This window comes from Cryptosporidium hominis (assembly GCF_000006425.1).
Source record: "Cryptosporidium hominis TU502 chromosome 7 CHRO017047, whole genome shotgun sequence".
Lineage (NCBI taxonomy): Eukaryota > Apicomplexa > Conoidasida > Eucoccidiorida > Cryptosporidiidae > Cryptosporidium > Cryptosporidium hominis.
Genome location: NW_667378.1, coordinates 1 through 21,401, shown reverse-complemented (window position 1 = coordinate 21,401; position 21,401 = coordinate 1). Strand labels below are relative to the sequence as shown.

Below are 21,401 nucleotides of genomic sequence, written 5' to 3'. Positions count from 1 at the left end.
GTTTCTGTACGCATCTGCCAGTCTCCTGAGCCTTCCTTACTAACTGTGAACAAAGATCCCCCAGATTTATACATTAGCCAAGAATCATGATTTTCTTCACAATCTTCTTCTTTTATAGATCTACTAATATTTGAAGAGTATGTTACCACATATTTATAATTTCCTTGTTTTTCTTGACATTTAATGATCATTAATCTATAGATTCTATTTTTAGATCTGCTCTTCACAAGACTCAAATAATTATCTATAAAAATTGAATTAAAGGGTTTTTTTTTTTTTTTTTTAAAAAAAAAAATAACAAAATTCTTATTTTATTTCGTAAACTTACCTTGAATATTTGTTTTTAATTTGATAAAGGGAGTATTTTTTAACTCTATCAAATCTTTTTCTACTGTATAGCTCTTGAAACCGCACATATAAACCACACCTTGATCCTGAAAGAATCCTTGCAAATTTTTGTTGCTATAAGTATATAAACTTCCAAGACAAGGCTGAAAAAGTGGCTTGAATCTTTCTTTAGATCTTGTTGAGGTTTGTTCTACCCAATTCATATACCAGTATGGAGGCAGAATTCTTTCACCAATTGCAATAACCTTACTAGTTGCCATCTGCCCCGTCTTTACTTTTGTATCAACAATATTTGACTCCTTAAACTCTATTAATTTGGGTTGATCAAGATCTGATTTACTTGATATATCATCAGTTAGTTGTACTGAACTATTTATTTGTTTATTGTTTCCCAAAATATATATAGTTCTTGTTTTGTTCTGATATCCCCAATATATATACGTATCAGAAGAAACATTCCAAAATAATAGACCATTTAAATCATATTTTATAGGAAATTTGCTTGAATACAGACAAGTTGGAATAGAATTATCTGTTGGGCTTTGAACATTGTAATTTTTCGTATCAACCTTAGTTGTTGTAGTTGTTGTACTAGCAGTTATAACAGTAGAAACCTTTTTGGTTGTAGTTGTAGTAGTTGTACTTTTGGAATCTTGAGGTTTATTTTGGTTCAAAATTTCATCTCTTGGCACATAAACTGAGTTATTATTATTTGTATCCTTATCCCCCTTCGGAAAATTAATGTTAATATCAAATATAGAACTTGAAATTAACTCACTTTGTTTGTTCAAATTACGGCCACAGAAAAATAATCCAATTCCCAAATTTACCAACAGAATGATTACTAGTAACAAATATATATGAGAAATCCCATCATTTGAAAATAATCTTTCAAATAAAATATTTATTTTCTTCTTAAGTTTATTTCCTGACTTATCTTCAATATTCATGATATTATCATTTAACTAACTTAACAATATTTTCAAAATTATTTGTGAAATAATAATAATTAATAAATAAAAATATATAAAAGTTTTCTACTTAACATAAAATTACTAATTTAATCTTTTCAAAAACCTATGAGGTCTGGGATGGATTTTTATTACAGTATTTTTGACATGCATGCAATTTTTCCCCTCCCCACATTACGTGTTTAATTAATAATGTTTGCATGCGCAGTACATGCAAAAATGTTTAAAATGACGTGGCATTTTAATTATTTGTTAGAGAGATAATCATTCCAATAATTAATTGGGCCAGCAATATTTGGTAAATTTTCGTTTGGATTTAATATTTGAAAAATTATATTGTTTTCTTTCTTTTTAATGGTAAAGTTAACAAAATAGTCACCAGAGCCATTTTCCTTAAATAAATATGAACCAATCAATTCCAATAAATCATTGGAAATATACGTAAGTATCGCCTCTGAAAATGCAATAGCTGATGTAATTGTATCCCAATTTGATTCTGAGAAATCTAAATTAGGTATTTTACGTGCAGTTAACTCCTTTTCTGAAAACTCTTTAACCTGGTCTAAATTAAAAGATGTTATAGACCTTTGTGTAAAAAATCCTCTATTATGACACCCCCTGATCAAAAGTGGAGTGGAGCCAATGAGCATCTGAAAATATACTGAAACCCAAGAAAAATTGTGAGTATTTCTACATGAAATAGATTTAATTTCAACCCTATTTTCAGGGGACAGTTTTGAAGATTTAAAATTATCAGATAAAAATACCCTACAAGGAGGGCTCATTCTCCTTTCCATAAACTCTGAATCCGTATCATAAATCTTTTGCTCCCAACTCTTATGGCACAAACTATTTTTATATTCCTCTTGTTTACTTCTTTCTTTAGAATCTCCATATACATGACGTTTACTTACTGCGTCAATCTCACACCTTCTTATTAATCTCAAATCTCCAAATGATATTTCATCTACAACAAAACAAGAATCTGCCATCTTTAAGGTTGCATCTGGATTTAATCCTAACCCTATTTCACTTCGTGTTAAATAAGTCTCAAACTGAAATCCGACACTTGGAAATCCCTCAGTTATATTAATTGGAAGCATTTTTATCGGAGAAATTCTTTCTAGCTCCCCATTATCATCAATTCTCAACTTGGTTGAAACCATAATATCTGCATTTTCTGAGCTTAAAGAACCAAGTGAGAAGTCTATTAGTCTTCTTAAACAAAATCTATCTGCAAAAATATTAACCTCCTGAGACTTTTCGTAGCCAAAAATATTGCTCAATAAGTCATAATGGGTTGTTGGAGAAATTGAGCATGGCTTTTGGGAGTAAGAAAATCTACACTGCAAACTACTCAAATTATCCTCTGTCTTTAATGATCTAGGAAGTGCTGGTACTATAATAGTGTCCATATATATTGCTTTCTCATTCCCGTCTTTCTTTGCTATCTTTAGAGCCTCATTGCTTATTTTTGTTAATGATGGTATTGTTACAGAATAAGAAGCTAAGTGCTTAATAAAGCTGATTTTTGGCTTAAACTCTCTATTTCTTTCAAGCTTTCTTTCAACCAATGCTCTCACATCATCCAAGCTCAATAGAAACTCTTTTAAATGCATCACTTCTTATTTTCCAGCTTCAACCCTCGCAATTTTTTTTTTGCCTTTTTTGATTATTATGATGGCTGGTCAATTTGTGCCATGTGCCGCCAAACTGTTTTTAGTTTTTTTCTTTATTATGATACAAAAATTGTTTTACCGGCAGTATGTAAAAAAACTGGCGCCAATGAATATATAATAGTCAATGTTGATTTTTTAATTAAAGAAAAAAAAAATCATTATGGAGTTAAATAGTAACTAGAAAGTAATGAATAGCTACAAACACATTTTTTGCCATATACTTCCTTTATTATTATTTATAATTTTGGCAATACCTTTCAATTCAAATGTGCCCAGTCATGGCAAATCCATTCAATATAAACATTCTTTTGCTAAAATCCGAGATGATTACACAAGATTAGACATAGAGAGAGGATCTGACTTGGTCAGAAAGTCTAGAGAGGCTTTACAAGTGTCAATATTTACCTACTTTATGGCACAAAAGAAACTTGCTGAAATGCGGATTTTAGGCGCCCATCCTAATTCAAATGAATATAGGATTGCTGAGGACTATTATAGATATGCTCTGAATAGCATGAAAATGGCTAAAGATGACTGGGAGAATAACCTTAAATCTGCTCCAATCTTTACATATAGAAAAGATCATATCACCAACTATAAAACTCGAGGAGCTAATAATTACGATTTAAATTCTTTATTCTTATTAACAGGAAGAGATTATTCCGGAGAAAGAGGAATTGACTTCCAAATTGATACATATGAAGATTCAGAACCTGTTTATTTACCAATTCCAACTCAGAAGAAGCTGAATAAAGAAATTATCAATAATTTAAATTTAGGTTTCAAATTTAGTGATCTTCCATTCAAGCTAACAAAATCTATTAATGATAGAGAAAATAATAAAAAGCAAAATCGACTTGGAAATAAAGGCCGTCAAATCAAGAATTCATACAAGAATATTCCAGCATTGGAAAATTTAAGTTATAATAATAAACTTAGTAGTGAATTTTTTAGTTTTGAAAAGTTAATTGGTAATAATAAAGATGATGACAGCTTACGTAGTGTTGATAAGTATATTGATGATATTTCACCTACAAATCAATTTAGTACTCCTGATTTCATAAAATCTAAAGAATTTTTAGACATCAAATCAGCGAATAATCAAAATTTAATGAGTAAAAGCTTAAAATCTTATGAAATGCCAATTAAACAAAATAAAGATGAGAACCTTAAGCGTCGGAGATCAAGAGGAGTTCTTGATAGAGAACCAGAGATTCCAACAGATGTGTCCATTCAGATTGAAAGGAAATTGGGAGGACCTTTGAAATTTATTGACTTATCTTTGAAGGATCTCAACAAGGATATAGATCTTAAAATTATATTTATGCAATATATTAAATCAACTCTTAGATGTATTCAGTTATATGAATCCAAATCTGTATTTGAGGAACTATTTCACTGCTCTAAAAATCAATTGGATTTAAGCTTTAAACTTTTACAAAAATTGGCTGACCTAAAAATAAATTATAATTATCACAAAAATGATTCTACTTATATAAAGAAAAAGTTTAATATTAATTATGTTGATTGGCCAGAAAGCACTGACAAAACTGAAGAAAATGAGGAATTCTTTAATCACTTAGTTAGTTGTGGAATTTTTCATTCAAATACCACCAATACTACAAACACTTCAAATACAACCAATAATAACATTATAGATAACCGAATTAAATATTTCAATGATAGGCCAGATCCTGAAATTTATTCCGAAGATATTTCTACATTTGATTACAAACCTGGTTACTTGGACAGGTTTATGGATAGATATGGATTTACTGAAGATGAATACATTGCAAACAAAAGACTAACAAGAGCAGTAAATCACCTTGCAGCTTTAGAAGCTGAATTTATTAACCGTACAGAGAATAATGAGAGAGTTGAACATAATAAAATCTATGATTACAAGATGCTTACTGATTTTATTCCTATTGAGATTTTAAATTGGAGAGCTCGAAGACCACTATTTAATGAAACAGAAAAAAATTGAATTCATACTTATATTTCAAAAACATGTAACTTAATGCTCCCACTCTCCCAGAACAAGATTCTGGAATAATTTGTATTTACCATATGACCTTTTTTCATCAATTATACAAAAACATGTTTTCACATGTAATCGCATTGGGCCTTACATGTGCATGTTTCCCCGCCAAAATTTTTAGATCTTCGTTGTTTGCTGTTTCTATTTTGATGATTTCATAAAGATGAAATTCTACTTAATTATTGTATCTATTTTTTTTGTGTTTCTAAACCACTTCTTAGGTTTCTCAGCTGATGTTCAGATCGCTGGAAATTCATTCTTGAAAATCAGGGTAAAAAGTGGTAATCAGGATTTGAACGGTAATTCTGAAAGCAATGGCAAGAAAGGTTCAGAAGGCAATTCAGGGGCTTTAGGAGCTGCTTCAACGTCGTCAACACCACCACCACCACCACCACCGCCATCTCCTCCCCCTCCTCCAACACTTTGCAAAAAATGCAATTTAACTCCCAAACAAGAGATTGTAATAACCGCCTCTATTACGAAACTGAGAAGATTCCTTCAAAGGTTGGAAGATTTGGAGAAAGAATTATCTTCAGAAATAAAAATTTTGTATTCTAAACTCAAGAAAATCCTTCTGAAATTACTAGAATGTCTTGAAAATTGTTTGCTTGATATTTCAAGCTGTATTAAATGCTTGGAATCAGTAGAAGAAGAATTAGAGAAGTTAATCAAGGAAGCAGAAAAAGATGTTGACGAAGATTTCTTGGAAGCAATTCAGGAGATTCTTAAGTTTGTACAAAACATTAAGCAATACAAGCACTGCAATCTCCCTCAAATCTAATAAATCTTATTGTATTCGAGTTTATTACCAACATCAGCATTGAAGAAATTGTTCATTCAAAACTATCAGAAGGGAGGAGACTTTTCCTCTGAATATTACTATATTCCATGAAGTCTAAGCAAGTAACATTTCTATCTAGTTCTTTTAATCCTTGATTAACAATTTTTTTCTGCATGTATAGATGCCTACTTTCCTTTACCACTATGCATTGCATGCATTTGCATGTGTACATGCAAAACTGCAAGTATTTTGAATTTGATTACGTGTATATTGGCTTTCTTACTTAATAAACAAAATTTGGGGATGCATGCAATCATTTAATTATCCAAACAAAATTTGCTTTGCTTTTATTTCTTTTTTATTTTTTTAGTTAAAATATATTAAGAATCAGAAAAATGGAATTCATAGATAAGCTAAGTCTTTATATGGTTTTGTTACAAATCAAGGAGTAAGCAAACATTTGCACATTTATTCTTTGTGTGCATCCTAAAGGAGGGGTTTTGTGCTTGAAATGGTATATTTGAGAAACGAAATAGGAACCTAAACGAGAAAGATGAAATATGAAAACATTGCGTGAGCTTTTAGATGGCTTGCTTGTTACTTTAATCTTGACTAAACTGATATATTAATTTTATTATTTAATGTGGTGAAGAAGACTAACTGAAAAAATTGAGGCATTACGTGGCCCGCCACTTGAAAAGACAGCTAACATAAAAGCATGCTTATCTATATCAAGATTTTCAAGAAAAAAAAGGTATAAAATATATATATGTATGCATATATATATATATATATATATATATATATACATATAGGTATATAAATAATTGAATTAATGTATGAAACCAGTGAGAGCCTATAATCGTAAATTTTTTAGAAGATAGAATTAAGATAGGATAAAGAAGTGAGGAGGATCTAGAATGACGGAATTGGAAGACTCACATAATGAGATAAGCTCTCATGAATGGGAAAGCAATCTGGCTAAAATAATTTGTGGAAGCTTGCTGAGTTTGAATGGGTTGATTGAGGATATTTCAGATGAAGATTTACAGAAGAGGTTGAATAATCAAAGTATGTTTTGTATTTTTGAATGTTTTTTTGAGCCATTGTTATATTACAAGAACAAACATAATTTGCCCCCAAATTTACCAAAATTAAATGATGAATCTATCGAAGGTAAATTTATTCTGGAGAATCCTTTATATTCTGAGAGTGAAAATAGAGATTTGAGTGAATTATTTCGATTTGGAAAAACACCTAAAGTGAGTATCCAGGAATTATTTGGATTTGTACTAAGTGTTTTACATCTTGGGGGGTTCAATGTTTCAAGCTTTGTATTATCAGTCATTAATATGGCAAAATTTGTGGAGAAAATTAAAATACCTATATGTCAACATAATTGGAGACCAATTTTTATAACATCTTTAATACTATCAGATAAGTTATGGGACGATAGTTGTGCGAAGAGTGGAGATTTAGCAAGAACAATAGGCTTTATCTCTCCAAAGTCTTTAAAATATTTGGAGCTGATTTTCTGTGAGGAGTTGGATTGGAAAATAACCTTTAAGCTTGATACAATTAAGAGTTTTATTTCAAAGATTGTCGATTCAAAATTAGATCCAGAATTGATTCAAAGAGTTATAAGCTCAGAAACTTACCAATCATATTGTTACGAAGGAATTCATGACCCAAATACTCAAGCAAAACAAGATACTTGTGCAGAAGAGAAATTGGAGAATAAGAACATGATGAATAGTGTATATTCTTCTGACCTGATAAATATAAATAAACAGAAAATTGGTCAAAAGTTTAGCCAAAACAATAATTATCCCAAAAAATCAGAATCTCCATTATTTTTTAACAATCAAAATCCAAGAATGCCACCTTCGATGTTAGAACAACCACAACTACAAAGAAGAGTGTCACTTCACCCTAATCATCTTTCATTTAATGCTCAATCCGCAAGTTCCGCTTTTTTTAACAATCTGAATATGAACACTAATGCTACTGCTACAGCTTCAATATCAAACGCAATAAGAAACCAGATAGGTGCTCCTATAAACTTAAATGGAACTCATCAACATCAAATTAGTCATTTGAGCTCGAATATGAAAAGACCTTCAGTTCCAACAATAACTCTTACAGGAGGATCATCAGCGTTAAACAACAGATCATTTTACAGTCCTGCTAGAAACCAAATTAATATTAATCACAATCATAACAATTTTGCTCACGGATCCAGTCTAAGCTTGAATCACATTGCAAACCTTACAAGTCCTAAATCAGATTTCACGAATAAAACTCAGAAATATCCTATACTATCAACTATGGGCCAAACTCCTAGTTCAAAAGCTTCAACATCAGGAAGAAGCTATACTAGTGAAAATCTCCCATCCATTGGAAGCTATGCCAGATCCACTACTCCTGATGTTAATGCCAGTACTGTTAGCAACTTTAATCATTTCAATGTTTCGTTATCAAATGGACGTGGAAGGGATACAAGCTGTTTATCTAAATTAAAACAACCTAATCCTTCTCAAATTAATACTAATATGAATTCAAATCTTAATATTTTTGAGAAAAACCTAAATAACCACTCTCGTCAAAGTAACTCCATAAAAAGATCCAGCTCCGAACACTCTAGATTAAATCCTGCTAACTTCCAAGCAAATCAGAATAATTTGCAGCAGCTCTCGCGTCCTCCCCATACTCCTCAACTCATAAGAGGAGGAAGAGAAGGAGAAAGTGCAGGCTTCTTTTCTATGGCTAGAAATAAGGTATCTTCTGCATTCTCGTCTATTACAAGAACTTTCGGCTTATCTTCTCCACAATCTAATCAAATTAATGAAAACGGCGATCAAAGATCTAATATTTCCTCAGCTAACTTAAATCAAATTAATCCTACTAACAACTTGAATAACATTGAGCCTAATTCTGCATTATTTGACCAGTCTCCAACATCGCCTGCTCAACCTCAAAAAATTGACCCCAACTCAAACCACCATTTCAAACAGCAAAACAAGCTCCAAGAATACTCCCACCAAAATAATTCTGCCAAAAGAAACTTTTCTATGCCCCCAAAGAGTAATCCTGTATTTTCTCAGCTATCCGAAAATAAACAAAAATCTCCCCTACTAAGTTCAATTGGTGTCTCCAATCCCCCCTTCACCTCAGCAACTAAACCTAATTCTGGGATTGAAAAGAAGCCTCCTCTAACCCATGGGGAATATAATTTGAGGTCATTATCTACAGATAGAGCTTATAATGTCAACCATCCATCTCTTCGTCAAAATTTGCCATCTAATGCATACCCCCAAACTGTTAAAAATGGAATCTCAAGCTCTAATCATTTACCTGAAAAAAAACCAACTCTTCCCTCTTCAATGCCATGGACCCCTAATTCCTCATCTTTTCATGTTCCTCAGAACTCTTTCCATAATTCGTCTCATGTTTCTGACCGTTTGACCGCCAACATGCATGCTACACTTGGGCGCCACTCTGTGGGTAGAGGTGCCAGTCAGGTTCGAAATATTCCAGTACAAAACAGTAACCCTTCGATTAGTAGTGGCTTTTTTGGGAAAACAGTAGGGACAGGAGCTGGATTAACTAGAAATACGTCTTTGGTGGGTAAAAGTGTGAATTCACAAAAAAATTCAACTGGAGAAAGCTTATTAAGTAGTTTTTTTGGTGGAAAATCCAGAATGCAAAGCCCCTGTCCGTCATCTAATTCAACAAATACTGGTTTGAAACCAACTTTAAGTCAGTTAAATAATTCAAATGGTTCTACTTCCTTATCATCCATTTTTTCTATGGATAGTTTTATTAATCCTATTGGTAATCTTTTGAAAGGAAAAAAACCATCTCTAGTTTCTTCTTCAATGTCAATAAAGGCTCCAGGAACTCAAATTGGCTCATTACCTATTTCAAGAGTTGGTTTATCATTTAGAAGATAGGCAGATTCGGAATATATAATTTGTATCAAGATTTGAGTTTTGTATGAATTTTTTTTACACGAGGGGATTAAATAAATATCAGTACAGATTTAAGTTAAACTAGATATAATAAAGGTCTGTCAAGTATTGACTTATATTCTAATTAATTATTATATGATCATGGGTATTCCCATTCCCACCACCTCCGTTTAAGAATGACCAAAGATCGAAAATGAAGTTCGATTCAAAGTTCTTCTTTCTTACCTTGACATTTTGAGAAGATCTAGAAGTTGAATTTGATGTTATTTTTGCTTGGATCGCATTTTTGGGGGAGGAAGAGGAAGAGGAAGAGGAAGAGGAAGAGGAAGAGGAAGAGGAAGAGGAAGAGGAAGAGGAAGAGGAAGAGGAAGAGGAAGAGGAAGAGGAAGAGGAAGAGGAAGAGGAAGAGGAAGAGGAAGAGGAAGAAGAGGAAGAAGAAGATAGAGGAAGATTTTTCGTCACTAAGGATCCGTCCTTATTTTTAGTTACTTTGCTCAGAAGAGGACTTACTGAAAGTTGGCTTAATATGTCATTATCTGGGAAATTTGGATTGATCTGTCTTGAATCTGAAATGGAGTTCGAGTTCAGATTTCTAATTAAAGATTCTATTTCAGAATCTTTTTTTCGTGATATATTTACTCTTGTCATATTTAATTTATCATTTGTTCTCTTTACCATAGAACATAAATAATCATTATTAATTTTGGAGATTAAAATTTTTGCCTGTGAGTTTCCAGAATCTACAGAATTACTCTCATCAAAGGTTGTTTTAATGTTGTTCTTTATTGTTATATCATTATTATTATCCACTTTATCAAAGAATTTTGATGGATTTACAATATTACTACTTTGCTTAATTTGTTTGTTCATCTTCTTGTGAGATTTAATTGGAGATAGTGTGGAAGCCATTATAGGTGTAAAGTATTTACTAGCTTTATTACTGGATATCTTAAGCCAAGGATGAGCTATCACGTTTTGCATTGAAAATCTCTCTTTATAATCAGGTAATAACATATTTTCAATTAGATCTTGAGCTTCTGATGATAGATTTGTTGCTTTAATCTTCCTAAATAGTTCTAAAATTCTTCCATTTACTATTAGAGACCAATTTTGATCTTTGTGTATATATGATTTTCCATTCATTTTGGTGATCTTATAGTCTGTATTATTCCCAGGTATAATTTTACCAAAGAGTGAATTAATAAATCCTTCATTCTTAACAGGACTTTGACTAAGATTATCAGTAATTAATCTACAAGTCTCAAAAGGTTGATACTTAGTTAATGTAAATAAAAGCATCCATCCTAAACAAAAAACATCTACTTTTGTGGGATCATATAAGGATCCTGTCTCATAAGCTTCAGGAGGTCTAAATGATTTACCAAATAGAAAATCAACTTTTTGAAGCTGAAAGCCACTATCTCTGGGATGTCTTTGATAAACTTTCCAAATATTGGAAACTTCATCTTTATCTTTTGGAAAAATTTTACAAGCTTGTCCAGGATCAGTAATCTTTGGGATAATCATTGAATCTCCAGGTTTAATGATCCCAATAAAATTATGATCTTGAGAAAGATCAAAAAAATGAGGTTCTTGATTAAACATAAGTATATTTTCAAGAGAGAGATCTCTTAATGCCATATTTTTATTGTGAAGATTAATTACAGCATTAAATATCTGACTAAAAAGCCATCTTGCTTCATTTTCAGTTAAAGGTCTTCTTCTTCTCATTACCTCAAATAGATCTTCATATTCAGCATATTCCATTTTAATATATATATTCTTAAATGAATCCTGCCAGATTTCAGAATACTCTAAGACATTTTTGTGTCCAGTCATAGTATCAGAATAAATAATTTCAGCCTCCATATTTTCTTTTAATGATGGTTTTCGTCTTCTAAGGCTCATACTAGAGATCTTAATAGCAACTTTACTTTTATGAGGGTCAAATATGAAAGAAGGTATATCATAATCTTGAAGGAATACAGAAGTACCAGATCCAATACAATGAGAAATCTCTTTTCTTTCAACATTTTCACTTCTCTTAGACTCTTCAAGTTCGAATGCTAGGAATACAGCTCCATATAAAGCTTGTTGAAGTTTTTTTTCAATATAAAAGAGAGAATTTGAAGATCTCAAGACTTTTCCAAGAAAAAAATCGACGAGGTGATCAGAGTTTTTAAATCCAGTGGGTAATTCTCTATGATGATTATCTGTAGAAATCTTAAGAGAAGGTATAACTTTCATTTCTAAGTCATTAACTCTAATTTTAGTAATTTTAAGTGGAAGAGGGTTTTTAAGATTTTTTGTAGATTTAGACTCAATTTGATATAAAGTTTGAACTCCATTTTCAAATGGATAATTGGGCTTAATGGAGGTATCCTTTTTCTCAGATATGCTTGAAGTATTAATAGTATTAGTATTCTTTAATTTTGTACCAGAATCACGGTTCTGATTTAGGTTATTTTGTTGCTTGGAAGAATTAATTGTACCATCTTCAGTAATAATTCTTTTGGATTTAGTCTTACCAAGAGAATCCAAGGTATTTGAGCTGATTCCTAAAATCGGGGAGAATTGATCATGAAATAGAGATGTTTCTAATCCCTGTAATGAAGTCATTGTAGAAATAGTTGCCAAATCAAAACTTGAATGGCTAGGATTAGCTAGAAACTCTTTTCCCACTGAATCATTTTCTAAGTTTTTATAATTCAAAAAATCATCCATTAGATACTTTTCTATCTTCCTCTGCCTTATATAATTTCCTAAACTAACTTATACTTTTAATTTTTCTTTTTCATTCATTCAGATTCCCTATTTTGAATTCTCTAAGTTTTTTTGTATATTTTACACTTTAATGAGTCATTCCTTTCTGATATATTTGACTTTTTTGAACAAGTTCTTTTGTCAAATATTATCCAGATTCTCTTTGCATTTTTCACGAATAAAGCATGTTGTAGACACCGGGTACCCGTACTCGGCTGCCGCCCAAGCTAATAAATGTAAATAAAAAGATAACATTACGAAAATATAAGAATAGATAGATGTGTAGAATTGTTTGAATTTTGGTTTTTACGTTTTGCTTAGACAGATGAAAGAGTAAAAATAGATTAATTTGCTTGAAAAAGTGTGTGATTTGGTATAGGAAAGTTTGGTAATGTATGCATGTATGCATGCGCATGCATGCATATATTTCCAAAAGCAGTATAGTAATGAGCGATTTAAATAATTTTTGAAAGAATTAATAATTTTATAGTAGAATCAACATATTTGAAGAATTAAATTAGTTAGTTTGATGATTTAGGTCGGGATTGCTTGAGTATATTAAGGAATTCAGAAACCCCTTTTTGTTGTTTTGAAAATGGTTTTCCTTGATTCAACAAGAGGAGCCCAGCGTTATCATTAATATTATGTTCAGAGATATCCGATTTTGATTGATATTTTGTATCTGAGTTGAATAGCTCAGAAATTGAAGTGTTATAAGAAGAGTTTGATATTTGAGACTTAGATTTATTGTAAGTTGAGCAAACTGAACTTCTTTTCAAGTTTTTACAACACTTGAATCCCCATTTTTTCACATTTGGGTCGTAATATGATCCCCATACAGAAGAATGATTTCCTAAAAAAACATCCTCTTCATATAATTCTGACTTGACCCAACTTTTGTTAGCTTTTGCTTTATCAACTAACATATCATGTAGCTGTTTACTCTTATCAATAACTTCCTCAGCCTCTGATTGAACCTTTGATTGGTCCTTTACCTTCTTATTGGATTGCCTAAGATCTCTTCTGAGTTCCTCAATCTCCCATTCCTTTTTCCTCTTCTTAAGAAGCTCCTCCTGTTTTCTCTCCTCCTCTTTAAGCTTCTCTTCGGCTAACCATACCTTTTCTCTATTCTTTGAGTTACCTGGATGAAAGTGTTTGTGGTTCAGAAAAACCGAAGCCTTGTTACTAATCCTCTGAACATTCATCTATTATTCGGTTTTTAATATGTAATGAGTGGTACCGATAACCCAAATCTCAATACTTAGTTTCCTTTGGCCAATTTCTACTTCCTAAAAATACCTGCCACTTCTCCTTAGCCTCTATGCTTTCTTAAAACTAAATTATTCCAAAGGCCAAATACTAAATTTTGAAACTCAATTAAAAATCTATTCGGTTCATTGATTCTATCTCTATTTACATTAATGCAGCACTAAAATTGTTAAGCGTGGGTTTTCCCGCCCAAATTTTTTAGGGTAAAAAGTTTAAAGGTAGAACAAATTTCAAAAAGAAAAATAAATGTAATGAAGGGAAAACCAAAAGGAAGGACTGAGCCCAGATTGTTTGCAAAGGACATTAAGCAATGGGTTAATACGAATATTTTGGATCATAAGTATGAAAAGGAGACGATATATGGAGGGAAATTCGGGAAAAACAAAGACAATTTGGCTTTTAAAGATAAGTTATGTGGGATATGTATGAGCAATCTTGTGGTCTTCGGGCTTGACTTTTCTCTTAAATGTTTTCATGCTATTTGTTGGTGTTGTACTCTTAGATTAAGGTATTTGTTAAAGAGTAAGGAGTGTCCATTCTGTAAGAATACTATAGAAACTTTATTCTTTACTTCCAATCCAAGATATTTTGAGTATTTAATAGATGATTCCCTTGAAGGAGTTGCTGATAGATCTTTGGATTCTGATAAGCAGGAGGGAGTGAATATAATTGAAGCTAATTTGGGTCATCCAAAATTGGAGCAAGTCCCAAAGTCTCTAATTGATGAAAAGATTGGTGTCATATATGAATCTTTTGCTTGTAGATGGGTATTTGAGCGTATATTGGAGTATAGATGTTGGTTTCCAAACTGTAGGCCTAAATTCCCTACCAAAGACTCTGAAGATCTCCATAGCAATTTAAAGTCATACAAGAATACTAAAGCCTTGGGTGAACATCTTTTTCAAGATCATCATGTAAAGTGTTGCTATGTATGTATTGAGAAGAGGAAAACTATGTTATTACCTGAACATTATTTGTATGGAGTGAAAGATCTTTCTCGTCATTTAAAAAAAGGAGAAATGTTCCTCAAGCCTCCAATACTACCCCATATTTCTTGTCCAATCTGTAAGGTTTGGTGTCTAGATAAAGAGGATTTTTCTGATCATGTTAGGAATGAACACTTTTCTTGTCAGATTTGTGAAGAAAAAGAGCTTTCTAGGGAATCAGGACTTTTCTCTGAAAGTTCTAGAAACGAAGAAACTGATCTAAACGAGAATAATCAAGGAGTGGATGAATTAGATGATGAAGAAGAATCAACTAATAGAGTTGGAGCTCAAGAGAGTAACTCATTAACTCGTGAAAATAGGCTTCCCAAAATCACATATGTTTATAGAGATTACCAGGCATTAAAGGAACACTGGAGACAGAAACACTATCCATGTGATCACGAAAATTGTATGTTTATTGTATTTGAGAATGAGTCAGAATTGATATTCCACAAAGCTACTCATCACTCTGCAGTAAATAGAAGAGGAAATGTCACAGTTCCAATTGTGAATAGTTATAGACAGCAAAGTCAAAGAAGAGTAAATCAGTCGAATTCATCTCAAACAACAAATCAGCGTGTAGGCAATCCAATAGATATATCAACTCCATCTTTATGTGCTATGGATGAGCTTAGTAATACTATTCTAACTAGGATTAAACGAGAAAAATCCTTACTTTGGAGACTTGTTTTGATTCACGATCTCAACAAATGTATTCAAGTTGTAGGAGATGAAATCACGGTCAAACTTGGACTTGAAGAGAAATGTAGAGATTTCAGCTCTTGGAGCTTACAAGTAATAAATGATCTTTTTTCTAGAAATGAAACAATGATTGGAATTATTCAGAAACTTGGGTCAACTTATATTAAAAGAGAGATTTCTGCTAAAAGTTTCATTATTGAAATTGTAGCTCTTCTGTGGGGAAGCTCTCATAACCATTCTAATAATACAAATATTCTTCAAGGCGTAAAGAAACAATTCAAAAGTATTGCAACCTCTCCAAGCTCTTTTAAGATCTTCTTCTCACCAAGTCCTGAGCCAATAACTATCTTTGAAGATACTCTTAAAGAGAGATCTGGAACATATAAGAGAATTCCAGCTCAACTTGTGGATAGAATCCTTGCAGAAGAAGCAAATTGGTCTTTATTATACTCAGATGTAATTTCAATGATATTAATTGCATTAATTTTAGGACTCCCTAATATAGAGAATAGAAGGGAATTAATTAAAGCTTTAACAAGCCTTAAAGATGACATCCAAGAGAAAAACATTACAATTATTTCCAATACAAGTTTTCCAAGATTCTCTTTTGGGAATTTACAGAGCTCAATAGAGATAGAAAGGCTAAAAATTCATCCTCAAGAAAATACAGAGAATCAAATACAGGAAAATATCAATAAGAAGCAAATAAGACAAAAGTTCATTTCATTTGAGAAGCTAATTAAACCAGATGAAATGCTTATTTCTCAAAAAGTTACCTTTTTGGAATCCCTAAACTCGTTTCTCACAGCTTGTTTTTCAAAAATCTCTCTTTCTCAATTTTCAGAATTTTTGCCAGAGGCATCAGATAAAGAAAAGATCTTTGATAAATTTAAAATCTTGATTGGATCACAAACCTCAACTGAAATCAATGCTCTATCTTCTCTATACCAACATACTAGCAGCTTAGTTTCTTCAGCAAACACTATAGAACGAATTCTAGGACTTAGAGCTCCATTTTATAGGCTAGCTATGAATACTACAACATTTCCAGAAGATTCCCAAACTCCAAGTACAATTACTGAGTCTTTGGCGCATAGGCAATGGCTTAATATCTGTACTAAAGCATTCAACAAGATTTGTGTCTATGATGTTGAGATCATTCTTATATACTGTAAAGCTTGCATTAAAACTTTAAATGATCCGAACTTCCTTCTTTTGGAGAAGCAGAAAGAAGAGTTATACGAGAAAAACAAGGAAGAAAATTCATCTGAATCTGCTCCAAAAACTGTGAATGCTCACTCTGGAGTTATATCCCATTCAAAATCTTTGGCACCTTCTCTAACATCTTTGAATTCACTTAAAATTAACACTTCTGGAAATTGGGCTTCTAAAACTTATTTGAGTTCAAACAGTTCTGTTCCAAAAACTGTGATAGCTTCGTCCTCACCAATTCAATCTGGTACCTCGTTTTCCTCTACTACTGCATCCTCTTCCTCTGCAACATCCTCTTCCTACCAGCCCACAACCAATAAATCGAATTCAATCGGAAAGACAATAAACTATGCTCAAGCTTTAAAATCAAAAGAATCTACAGCCAAACCAGCTAATGAAAATGAATCAAAGCCTAAAAAAATGTTTGAGTTTCCTGAACTTATTAGTAAAGGTGAAAACAAAGGAAAAGCTCGCATGAAACCAGAAAACCCGCCTAAATGGGTCTGTATACTTTGCACACACGTTAATTCAGGAACTAGAAATAGATGCCAAATCTGTAGCACTCGGAAATAGAATTGTTTAGTTTTTTCTCTCAGTTCTCTTTATGTAATATAATTGTCTTCCTAGATTTTACCACCAAAACCAAAAACTTTCTCAAGTTCAATAATTACAATTTTAACATTAAATTTACTTACAAAACTGTGACTCTATAGTAATATCGTTTCATTTAAGCTGGGCCCCCCGCATGCAATGGCTGCGCCTGCAAATGCATGTGTTCCCCGCCAAAAGTATTTTATATATTTAATTACTTAATTTTGCATGTAATTTAAATTGCATGGCTTGTAGATGTCATGTGGACTGGCACGGCAAATGTAAATGCATCCAGAAATCTTTAAAGGTAGTTGAGTTAGTTTTTGAAATATTAATTTAAATGGTTAAAGAAGATTATGCAAGAGTTATGTAGAGAGATTGAAAGAGAATGGGTTAGAGATTAAAAAAGAATATTAGAGTTAAATTATTAATAGAGGCTTTATGTTTCTAAAGAAGAGATTTATTTGTTGATTGAATTAATTTTTAAAAAAAAATTTAAGTTGAAATTAATTTGGTGAGGATGTACTGACAAAATGCGCCCAAATGGTAAATTTGACCATTATCCATTAGAAAAAAATAATAATAATAAAAAATTAAAAACTTCGTATTATTAAGGGAAAATTAAATAATCCAAGCTTTTGGGAGAATTTGTGTGTCTTTTACGCGTATTTTGAGATAAAATGAGTAAGAAAACGGAAAAGACCACAAATCCAGACCCTAAAATGAAGAAAGGTATTTCAAATTCGGGCTCAAAAAACATTTCAGAAGAAAACCAAGGTAAAAAGTTAAGTTCTAAAACGAATGTAAATTCTGGATCAACAAAGGGAGAAGAAATAGAGGTGAAGAAAATTCCACTATTCGAAATGAAACCTTATATGAGAACTCCAAAAGTCCTATTGAATAATTATTGTCAAAAGGAAAAAAGGCCAAAACCAATCTACAATAAACTTGTAGCAAATAAAGGAATGTTTAGGTATGTGGTAATATTGAATGACCCAAAAGGTAAGGAAGAGAATTCAATGAGATTTGAAACAAAAGAATCCTTTATAAATAATGATCTTGCTCAACATTATGCCGCTTTGCTTGCTTTAAGACACCTGGAAGGATCAAGACCTCTATATAAGCTTTTCCCAGCACCACTAGATGAAGCCTGGTTATCAATGGATACAAATAATCCTTTAGTTTCAAGAAATAATGAATTTGTTTCACAGAAAGAAAAGGCACTTTTTGAAAGTGAAAAAAAAAGAATGCAAGCAGAAAAGAAAAATAAGATTGATATTACTGATCAAAAACAAAAACTGGAGATTCCGAGGTTATCTATGAGCTATAATATAAGAAAGAAGACGATAGGAATAGTAACCAAGCACTTTCCAATGCTTTCTAAATCTTATAGTTTTAAATCCTGGCTTTTTGATAATTGCAATAATTTTTCAGGATTGCCAAGATTAGTCTCAAGACCAAAATTAGTTTCTTTAAATTTAGAGAGAATGAATGACATAATGAAGGAAAAGTATTCTAGTTTTTTGAAGTCTAATGGTTTGAATGTAAAGATGATATTGTTAAGTTTAAAATATTGGTGTGGTATTGATAATAAAGACAAGGAGGGAATAATCAAGCTAATAGAGTCATGTGGTTTCGATAATGAAAGATCTTTAACAGCTTTTAATGTAGTTATGAAAGAGATTGATGAATATAATAAGTCTATGAAAGACTTGTTTAAACTACAGAAAGGAGTTTATATGGATCATTTCAGGATTTCGAATATATGTATTGTAACAGATATAGAAATTTCTAGCTACCCAAAACACTATATTGCTTGGTTATGTATAATGTGGTTATCAATCCATCTAAAGGAGAATGATCTACCGCAGTTAATTACTCCCAAAAAAGCTCAGATTGAGGTTAAAGATTATTCAAACTCAAAAGAATCAAAGAATGAAGAAATTGATTTAATTAGCGATAAAATAAAGAACTTGTTTGTTTCAAAATTAGAAAATAATTCCAAATCAGATTATGAAATAGAAGAAATATCCAAGAATTCTCCAAAGCCTCCTCTCGAATCTGCAAATCTTTTTAAAGCTCGTAGGTATGATCACCTTTCTGCATCAATGAATGCTGAAAAAATTATTGAAAAGCTTAAATCTAATCAAATTTTGGTGGTTAAAGGAGAAACAGGTTGTGGAAAAACTACTCAAATTCCTATTTTAGTTTACGAAGGAATTACTCAATTCACAGAAGGAATGATATATTGTAGTGAGCCAAGAAGACTAGCAGCAATATCAGTTTCTACTCGAGTAAGGAACGAAGCTATTAAAGAAAATCAACATGTAAAAAAACATCTAGTTGGTCATTCTGTTAGACTGGATCACTATGTTACTAATAGCACTAAATTGGTTTACTGTACTCATGGAATATTGATTAACATTATTAAATCAGAGCTTATGGGTATTTCTAGTTCTGATATTGATACAAACCAATTCAAGATCCCAGCCAATTCTGTCCTGATTTTAGATGAGGCTCATGAGAGGTCTTTAGACGTTGATTTACTATTATATTTCATGAAACAGCTTTCATATAAAAGGAGTGACATTAAACTTGTGATTATGAGTGCTTCAATTGATGTTTTTGAGTTTGTCAAGTACTTTAACAAATCATATAATGATAAAATTGAATCGAATACAACTATTACCGCTACACAAGAACAAATTAACAAAGAATCAGTTTTTAAAATTGATACAATAAACCTTCCTGGAAGAACTCCATTTCCCATCGAAGTTTCTTATCTACCACTCAAACAAAAAAAACAACAAAATACCCAATCTCAAAACAATAATGACACTTCTTCTACTCAGGATGATGAGGAGTACTTAGACTTGGGAAGTAACATATGTAAACCTTTGGATATCCCCAAGCTTAAAGATCATATTCTAAATATTATCAAATCACTTGGAAATCAAGAAGGTTCAGTATTAATCTTTTTAGGAGGTATTGGTGATGTTAATCATCTTACAAAGCTATTAAAAAGAGAATTTGATGAGAATGAACAAGATCAAGAAGGATTCAAAGATTTTAAAGAAAAGGTTCAACTTCCTATCCCATTACATGTTTTAGCCTGTCATTCAAATGTCAATTATAATGATCAACTTGAAATCTTTAAACCAGTTAAGGGGAAGAGAAAGGTGATCGTATCTACTAATATTGCAGAGGTTTCTCTAACTATTGAAGATATTAGATTTGTTATTGATACTGGAAGAGTACGAATTTCTATCTATGATCCCATTCGTCATGTTACTTCTTTGCAAGAAGTTCTCATTTCAAAATCATCAGCTCAGCAAAGAATGGGTAGAGCTGGTAGAACTGCTCCAGGAAAGTGTTTCCGTTTATTCACTGAAGAAGAATTACAGTCTCAGCCCCTTGAAATTACTCCTGAGATTCTTAGACTTCCTATTGAGCATATTATTCTTGATATTTTATGCTATTTGGGTAATCTTCCCCCAGATAAAGATTCAAATCTTGCAAGCTCTAGAGGATTAAGAAACTCATTCAAGCTTATACAGCTAATTCACTCCCTCCAAGATTTCTTCACTCCTCCAAGCCTCTCTTCCATTGAAAATTCATTACTTTCACTACGTAATTATGGGGCCCTTGATGATCAATTCAGAATTACTCCTCTTGGAGAACTTCTCAGTAGATGGCCAGTGGACCTTAGTATTGGAATCCTATTCATCTATGGCTTAATATTTGATTGTATTGACCCCATTGTCACCATTGCTTCATTTCTAACTTGTGAAATACCATGGAAACTTGAAGAAAGACATCTACCAAAATCTTCCACCAATTGTGATTATATGATCTTTATTAAAGTTTACAATTTTTATCTTGAACATTTCAAATCTAATTCAAAGTACAAGACACCAAGGCTAATCTCAAATCTTGAAAATATTGAAAATCACCAGTTACCTTTTGATCCTAAATGTTTAGATATCTCAAAAATGGAAACTATATACCAAACAAAAAACCATCTCCTCAGAGTCTTATCTATTCAAGAAACTACTCATGGAAAAATTGATGAAGCTCAAATCTTTTC

The 21,401-nt window shown here is 31.8% G+C and overlaps 9 protein-coding genes across 9 annotated transcripts; 4 read left to right on the top strand and 5 right to left on the bottom strand.

Moving 5' to 3' along the window:
* On the bottom strand, positions 1 to 191 carry Chro.70150 (hypothetical protein; the record flags this gene model as incomplete). Its single annotated transcript, XM_662216.1, has 1 exon — positions 1 to 191. A coding segment is annotated over one exon (191 nt), but the record flags the coding sequence as incomplete, so codon positions are not given.
* Positions 192 to 311: 120 nt separating this feature from the next.
* Positions 312 to 1,298, bottom strand: Chro.70149 (hypothetical protein). The annotated part of the gene is made up of 1 exon (XM_662215.1): positions 312 to 1,298. The coding sequence occupies one exon, from the start codon at positions 1,296 to 1,298 to the stop codon at positions 312 to 314; it is 987 nt and encodes a 328-aa protein (XP_667307.1).
* A 266-nt stretch (positions 1,299 to 1,564) lies between these two features.
* On the bottom strand, positions 1,565 to 2,938 carry Chro.70148 (hypothetical protein). The annotated part of the gene is made up of 1 exon (XM_662214.1): positions 1,565 to 2,938. The coding sequence occupies one exon, from the start codon at positions 2,936 to 2,938 to the stop codon at positions 1,565 to 1,567; it is 1,374 nt and encodes a 457-aa protein (XP_667306.1).
* Positions 2,939 to 3,185: 247 nt separating this feature from the next.
* On the top strand, positions 3,186 to 4,985 carry Chro.70147 (hypothetical protein). The annotated part of the gene is made up of 1 exon (XM_662213.1): positions 3,186 to 4,985. The coding sequence occupies one exon, from the start codon at positions 3,186 to 3,188 to the stop codon at positions 4,983 to 4,985; it is 1,800 nt and encodes a 599-aa protein (XP_667305.1).
* A 217-nt stretch (positions 4,986 to 5,202) lies between these two features.
* Chro.70146 (hypothetical protein) lies at positions 5,203 to 5,820 on the top strand. The annotated part of the gene is made up of 1 exon (XM_662212.1): positions 5,203 to 5,820. The coding sequence occupies one exon, from the start codon at positions 5,203 to 5,205 to the stop codon at positions 5,818 to 5,820; it is 618 nt and encodes a 205-aa protein (XP_667304.1).
* Positions 5,821 to 6,740: 920 nt separating this feature from the next.
* Positions 6,741 to 9,773, top strand: Chro.70145 (ppg3). Its single annotated transcript, XM_662211.1, has 1 exon — positions 6,741 to 9,773. One exon carries the CDS (start codon positions 6,741 to 6,743, stop codon positions 9,771 to 9,773), a length of 3,033 nt encoding a protein of 1,010 aa, XP_667303.1.
* Positions 9,774 to 9,911: 138 nt separating this feature from the next.
* On the bottom strand, positions 9,912 to 12,515 carry Chro.70144 (protein kinase). The annotated part of the gene is made up of 1 exon (XM_662210.1): positions 9,912 to 12,515. One exon carries the CDS (start codon positions 12,513 to 12,515, stop codon positions 9,912 to 9,914), a length of 2,604 nt encoding a protein of 867 aa, XP_667302.1.
* Positions 12,516 to 13,075: 560 nt separating this feature from the next.
* On the bottom strand, positions 13,076 to 13,759 carry Chro.70143 (hypothetical protein). The annotated part of the gene is made up of 1 exon (XM_662209.1): positions 13,076 to 13,759. One exon carries the CDS (start codon positions 13,757 to 13,759, stop codon positions 13,076 to 13,078), a length of 684 nt encoding a protein of 227 aa, XP_667301.1.
* A 315-nt stretch (positions 13,760 to 14,074) lies between these two features.
* Positions 14,075 to 17,296, top strand: Chro.70142 (hypothetical protein). Its single annotated transcript, XM_662208.1, has 1 exon — positions 14,075 to 17,296. The coding sequence occupies one exon, from the start codon at positions 14,075 to 14,077 to the stop codon at positions 17,294 to 17,296; it is 3,222 nt and encodes a 1,073-aa protein (XP_667300.1).
* The last annotated feature ends 4,105 nt before the right edge of the window (positions 17,297 to 21,401 follow it).